Source organism: Anomalospiza imberbis, chromosome 2, assembly GCF_031753505.1.
Source record: "Anomalospiza imberbis isolate Cuckoo-Finch-1a 21T00152 chromosome 2, ASM3175350v1, whole genome shotgun sequence".
NCBI classification, from domain to species: Eukaryota; Metazoa; Chordata; class Aves; order Passeriformes; family Viduidae; genus Anomalospiza; species Anomalospiza imberbis.
In genome coordinates this window covers 38,117,661-38,125,249 of record NC_089682.1, presented here as the reverse complement: position 1 = coordinate 38,125,249, position 7,589 = coordinate 38,117,661, and the positions used below count along the sequence as shown (strand labels likewise).

General features: G+C 37.8%; 1 protein-coding gene across 3 annotated transcripts in view; it reads right to left on the bottom strand.

Moving 5' to 3' along the window:
- Positions 1-925: 925 nt before the first annotated feature.
- The window catches only part of GBE1 (1,4-alpha-glucan branching enzyme 1), a 134,523-nt gene continuing 127,859 nt past the window's right edge, over positions 926-7,589 (bottom strand). For all 3 annotated transcript variants that reach the window (XM_068180589.1, XM_068180590.1, XM_068180591.1), the window contains one exon: positions 926-2,632. In XM_068180589.1, the coding sequence (XP_068036690.1) occupies positions 2,576-2,632 (57 nt within the window). In that variant the 3' untranslated portion in view covers positions 926-2,575. The remainder of the gene's footprint in view (positions 2,633-7,589) is intronic.

The window sequence follows — 7,589 nt, the reverse complement described above, 5'->3', positions numbered from 1 at the left end:
CTTTAAAGAGTTTATCCTTCACTTTGTCTGAATATCTGTGGAGAGCTTTGTGCCGTGGGATACATCACCACAGACCACTTTGTTTACTTCCCTGATGGAGCTGAGGAGTGCTGATTTGAGGTGTGGCCAAGCAAAAAAGCTCATCTGCTTCTCAGAATATGACAGGCTTCAACCAGCCACGGTGACAACCTCAGTACATGACTCACCTTGGCTGCAGAGTGTTACTAGAATGAAGGTGAAAGCTGAATTTCTCTTCATAATCCATCAATATTCGAAGAGCAGGAGGAAGAAATTGGCTTTCCATGGGTGTTGAAAAGGAAAATTTCCCAGTCTTGCAGACAGGCAGTAGCACACTCACCATTAAAATGCAGGGGAGGGGCTCCAAAAAGCCCTAATTATTATGCTTTCTGTGTTTACATGTTCACCTTGCAAATTTTGTCATTTACTTTTATTAATCTATCATTATGTTAAAAAAATATGCATAGGTCAAATATTCTACCAATCTCATTATGAATGCTTCTGACCAAGACAAGTCCCTGATTTTAGGATGGAGCAAAATCTGATGTCTTTCAGTGTTAAAACTGTTGTAAAATCATTTTACAATGCAAGGAATGAAACCATATATGCATTTGTTTTCTCCTCCTCAGAGTTTATTTTGCATGTGATTTTACAGTTTATACTTCACATCATACATTTATTCCTTCTCTTGAAAAAAGGTTTGACACAGACGCTTGCCATTACATTTTGAAACCTGAAACTGGTGCCAGTAAAAAACAAAAAAAAAACCCAAAAAAACCCCCCAAAAACCCCAAAACCACCCTATAAAACATATTAGATCAATACAGTATAAATATAACATGTATTAGAAGTTATTTCATTAAAAGGAAAACAATCTGGGGAAAAAAAAAAAGATAATCAGTTCCAGTTGCTAAAACAGTTCAGTATATTTTATTTAAAGTCATAGCATAACAGGAATGCTTTTATTAGCCCACAGCCAAACAATGATCAAACTGCTGTAGAGGAAAATGAAGCATGATCCTATGGCACTCAACTGCAATGTAACATTCTCTGCCACACAGAACATATCAGACTGGAGATGTTCACAAAGCCCTTTCAGTGTGAATTCTGCAAAAGACTGTTTTCCATCATGCTGCATTATTCCACCCCTTATTTTGCTTAAGAAGTAAGCCACAAGTAAGCATTCCAAGAACTGTGAATAGATTGTCAGTGTTGGCACCAACTATTCAGTAGTTTACACAATAGTTCACAAAGGAAACTGGGTAAAATTATGACTTGGAAATGGTCACGGACATCTTCCTCTTTGGCTACTTTAAAAGTTAGAAAATTCTGATTGGTACAAAAGACATTCATTTCAGAACCAATTCAAATATGTTTTTCAATAAATGGAACAAAATAAAGCATGTCTCGTTAATTTGGTATTAATTTTCCAGAATACTCTGCAATACATTTTCAAATATACAAAATCTTACTCTTTACAAAAAAGTTGTAGCTTGTGAAGGAACTCACTTGAATTATCTTAGCAGCACTCCAATAATTAACTATCTTAATCAAAAAAAACACCTTAGTTTGATCACTGAATTTTGAGACTGCTTCTTCACGAGAAGCAATGTTTCAAAAGTTATAAAAGTGCAAGAACATCATCATGTTCCAAGCTGAAAGGCAGCTTCTGGAAGTAGTGAAATCAGTATTGCAAGGTCCTGATGTTAGTGAAATAAATGCAGTGGGAAGAACTACACTTTAAGTACCTCTTCCTGTATGGTATTGTTGCATTAAGATCAAAACATGCTTCTCACTGAACATTTCAGTGATCTAAATAAAATAGCTGTGTCATTTTTGTCCACCTGTAGCAAGTGAGATGCTCAGACTAAGTGATTTGGGTGGGAGCAGATAACCAGCACACACAATAGCATCAGCAGGCCCCCACTCAATCAGCCTGCTTGTTTTGCTGCCCAGCATTTTTGTGCATTTGTAATTAAATAAAACATGGCAAAGTGCAAGACTCTCAGAGGACCTTCCTATCCATTTGGATAAGCATTTCTAATTCCATGTTAGACTTCTTTGAAGAAGAGGAGCCTCAAATTAGGTCCCACAAACCGTTAAGGCTGCCTTTTAGCCAAAAACGTCTGTTTTATTTAAGCAAACTACTTACTTTTAGTAAGAAGCATTAATACATAATGAATATTTGAATTCAATGTAAGAAATTACAAACTTTAGATCAGGATCACTCTTATCATTCCTGATAAAATTCTGTAAACAACAATTTAAATGAGAACACCTGCTGCTTTGCAACACCTTAAGTGTAATTTTGTACTACTAGAACTACAAACACAACATTTTCCTTTCTGCCTCTTTGTAAAGCTTCCTCAAAAGAGGGTCTAGCAAGTCAAGAGCTCTGCAATTACATGTGAATATTAGCCTTACATTTGAAACACCTAATATTACTATACTCAGCCTCAGAAAGCCTCCTTAGAGCAAGTTTTATTATACTTAGTACTAGTACAGTGTATCAGCACTTCTTTGTGACTTGCTTCTTCTGTGGTGGTTACAGAGAACTTCACTCTGGGATGTCCGTGGTGTGAAGCACAAGAGCAACTCTGCTTGGAATGTACACCTAGGAAAAACATGACAAGAACAGGAACAGCTGAAAAACCCAGAAACCTTACAGGACACAACTTCTAAATAACAGCATGTGGAAAAGAACCCACATTTTAACTGTTAAAAATCTCCCATCTGGGCACTATTGTGGGTATAAATATCATATTTAAAGAATTATTATCAACAGCTTAGTCCCTAGCATTGGAATTACACAACACAAAAATTTTAAAGGCAGCCTGATTACAATCTCTTTTCTGTTTTTCTTTTAACAGCTTATTGTGATATATTTTAGGTGGCTACCAGGAGAGGGCCACATATGACTTACAATGACCAGTTTCAAAAACCTGAGAACATCTAGGTAAACAGACCGGTCAGTGATAAATGACAAAGTTTTGCAACTCTCTTTTGCTGTGAATTAAAGTTTTCCCAAGGCCTGTGATGTCATTTCATAAAGGTAAATACCAGCAATATGATACAGAAGCATATTCTTCACACTCTTGGCATGGCTCTCACACTCTTGGAATGTCAGTGGCTCAGCAGTAAAACACTCTCAAAAGTGGACAGAATCAAAATTAACCATTTAAATGATTGCATTTTTCTTCCCTTTTTTCCCTGAATACCACAAAAATACCCAAACACATATAATCAAAAGACTCCTCATAGATCACAAAAGAACTCGTGGCAATGTATTTTACATGACATTCCTTCCAAGCTGAGCAGAGTCACAATCAGAAAACAAGACTGGTATGTGGTATCTACCAATTACCTTGATACACGGTACTCCATCAATTGTCAGATCTATGAATGTGTTTTCTGAACAAGTCAATAAAAATGCAATTATAAAAGGTAACACAAGATAGAAGATTATTGGTTTCATTTGGACAACGTCCTCTTTTAGACTATCCCTCATCCCCGTGGAATGCCTAATATTCTGCAATTTCAACTGCGTTATCTGCTAACGAGAGCCTGATGGCACAAAAGGCCTTCATTGTTTTCAAAACAGAATAAAGCAATAAAGCAAAGAGCTTTAGGAAAAGGAGAAAAAAGGAAAAGAACAGCTGATCTTCATTGAATCAGACAGAGCAGTGTCCAATGCTTCTTGAAAGGCAGTGAACATAATGATTTCCCCTAAGGTTTCAGTGATAAATAGCTTCTATAAACCGGTGCAGGAGAGGAAATACTTAATGAAGTCAACTACCTCAAAACATATAGATAAAGGAGAGATTTTGAAGTTGTGTACTGAGAAATTCAGCGCTCTGGGTTTGGATGATGAAGTGAGAAGGGAGAAGGAACAAACAGAAATAAGTTTTCTAAGAAAGAATTTGTAAAATGTTACTTCAGTTACAGGGAAGAAAAAAAATAATATTAATGCAGAACACAGAAATTCTCAATTATATTTTGGGCAATAATGTGTCAGATCCTAGGAAGAGAAAATTAGCCCAATTCCTTTAAAGTCAATTTACATCAGCTGAGAATCTGAGAGCAGTGTGGATTATCCAACTCCAACCACTTCACTGACAACCAGAATTTTAAAACTGGTTTACGCAGAATTTCAAGACATGTGCAGATGATTGCATTTAAACTAATGACAGATATGTTTTCCATTTACCATGAAGAGCTGTATCTGCCAGCTTATTACTTTAGTCATTTGTTTTTTCCTTACCTAGGGAAATTAAACACGCATTTTAGAGTTTTTTATCTTGGTGGGCTTCTTGCTAAATCATAGAAAAGCCACAAATGGCACTATGTGGCCATATGTGACTTTTCTATGATTTACCAAGAAGACTAATCTTATTTCATTCATCTTGTAACCATCTCCAAGGCTATTTGCTACAAAAAGCAACAATTAAGGCATGAACAATGCAAAAGTATAAATTATTGATTAAACATAATAAAAATTACAAAAAAGATTACTAATTATTCATTCCACTGGTGTACATTTTTTTAAAAGGAAAAATACTACACAACTATTAGATACTACTCGTTACAAATATACAGGTATTATTCCTTTCCCCCAGCCCAACAATATTTCCAGAAATACTGCATTCTATGTGCTCTGGCTTTATTACTTGTTTAACTGGACAGAACTCAGAACATTGTGTGATGGACTGAGGAAGGAAAATGTGACCAGTGAGGTTGGAAAGATCACTTGTCTATCCCGAGATAAGGTGAAAACTAGAAGATTATCTGCCTAGGATCCCAGCAGGGTTTTCAGCCCAGATTTCTCACCTCCACTCCTCTTTCTGACATCCTGAACCAACAAACTTCCTCAGCCTTTTCACTCCAGTATTATTCCTTTCCTTTAAGCACCTCTCGCCTGAATTACCACTCTTATAGTAACATATCCCCCTTAACTTAAATTTATTTTCTTTATATTTTTCCTGAGTGTTTCAAGCCATTGCACCACGTCAACTGTGCTCCAAGCATATGCTTCAATCTGCCATGAAGGGAGACTTATTAAAAAAGTCAGGAATCCATTGCTACAGGATAAGCTGAAATGCATGCATTTTTTTGTATGTTTGAGTCCAGACACTTTCAAAGATATAAATGTATGGATAATCCTTAGCTCTAGATGTATCTGGATTGGACCTTGAACATCCAGTTAATCAATGATTCACTCCAGTGTCATCTACAGCTGTGCTCTGTCTCATCATGTTGCTCACTACTCCAGACTCCAAACAGGATCAGCTCCCTCACAATTCCTAAGACTCTCCTTGATACCAGTCAAGAGCTACATGCAGAGCCCCCGATTACTGAAATGGCAGTGGCCAAGCCAGTTTTTAACCCACCTAATAACCTTATCCAGCCCTGTAGTTTCTCAGCTCCTAGGCAGGAATGCTGCAGGAGGCAAGGCTGAAAGTCTTACTGAACTGACTGGTACAACCTTGGCACACAGCTTGAGTCATTTCATCAAGAAAGCAATCAGGCTGACCATGCATGCTCTGACTTTGCTAAATCCAGGCTGGCTTTCTGACTCACCCATTTCATGTAACCCACTTCCAAGAGGAGGTGGTTCCTGTCTTCTGGATTTGCCCGACAGACTCCTCAGCCTTCCTTTTCAGCCTTGGTTCAGCTGTCAGAAATGTCCCCTGACCACTATGATTTTTCTCAGAAAATAATCACTAATCACATCACTGAAATCATCCAAGCCCCTGGGTGTACCTCACTTATATACAGCCTCTTTAACCTATTGCTCTCCTACTTTATTTTCAGTAGGGCACCATCACACAGAAAGGGTCTGAAAGCCGACTTTGCCCTTGGAGTCTGAGAAAAAAAAAAAAAAAAAAAAAAAAGAGGCACTGAATACTCCTGTACTGACCATATTATCCATCAAGGTTTTGAGTCTTCCCTTTGTCAAGGGACTTACTTTTTTTTTTTTTCCTTATCAGCAGATTTGCAGAATCACCTTCTTGCCCTTCTTCATGATATATATAGTATGCAGCCTGAGATACATAGATATCTATAAATAGACAAGTATACTAAAAGTACATAGAAGCTTTCTGATTAAAACCATTACAGGAAACCTAGGTATTCATCAGCAAAAAACACTACCAGAGATATGTAATTTTTCACTTTTTCCATACCCTAGGAAGAGTGTCTCAGAAATTTATTCTTTCGTATCCTGCTGCTGAATTATACACTTTCAATTACCAGCTTCAGTTCTACTGATCTCTGATCTTTTAACATGCTTTTTCTGATCACAAGTTCTATCCCATTCATGTTTCTGTCACCATTTCCCAAGGCTCACTTGATGAACATGGACAGAAGTGAAAACCCAAAGAACACTAAAGAGAATTCATTCATAGCTACCCCACATCTTGACCAACATCAACCAAATCAACCTCAGAGACTCTCTTCTGTTCCAAGCTTTCTGCTCATCCTGAACACCCTTTCCAGCCACTTCCTCCCCTCCAGACTCACCCATGCTGGGAAGGGCCTCAGGAGACCCAGACTCTGCTGAAAGCAGGGTGAGCTCTGAGGTCAGAGAAGGTTACTCAGGATCTCAGTGAACTGTCCCTCTGCTCTCTATACCAATTGTTAACTTACAACCTTGAGCCCCCTAAGGTTCACACCAACTCCTCTATTTTAGGAAATCAAGAAGATGCCTAAAAACACACACAGGAGGCTCATGAGGCCTTTTCTGACAGGGCAATGTAACATGGGGAGTGGAAAACATCCAATCTGTTTGAGACAGGATGACTCAGCTGCAAAGACAGTTTTTGACAAAGTTAACTTTCAAATGTTTACTCATAAAATATCTCTGAAAGTCTTTTTATTCTCAGTTTGGCAGGAATGGAGCAACTGCTGTTACTTCACTGTCAGATGTGCTAACAGAGAGGATGGTGGGGAATCTTGTTCCTAAATCTATTCATGCTGGCTATTTCACAAACAGGACAAAAACAACTGGTACTACTACTGGCCAGGATGTTTTCAGCCAAATTCTTACTCCTTATACTTTTTTTTTCTGTGAATATCCAGAAAACTTCTAGGAAAAAAAGAGATTTAAAGAGTAAGAAGAATACAGGAATACCACATGTAGGAAGCACCTGTGAACAGCAGCAGCGATAGGCAGAAATATCACCTTACATATTTCAGGAGAGGACTAAAATACACAGCTATCTCCAAATGGATCTAAAAACCCACAAGGAAGAGGTTCTACAAATGACAACTATTACTTTCAGATCTGTCAGACTAATTCAGTACCAGGTGCAAGCACAGCCAAAATTGGCTGGAACTGCAATGAACTACTCTTCCTCTGACTTTCAGGATTGGAAAACACCAAGCCTTAAAAATAATTTCAAGGTCATTTTGTAACAGATGGGAGAATTACTAGAACTCAGAGCTAGATCAGGCACTTCAGAAAAATACTCAGTAGCACATATTGCAGCTGGTAGATGCAGAAGGCAATGTCACAAGAGCCTGTGCCAACATTATCCCAAACTTTTAATTAAAATGAGGGCTTTAGACAATCT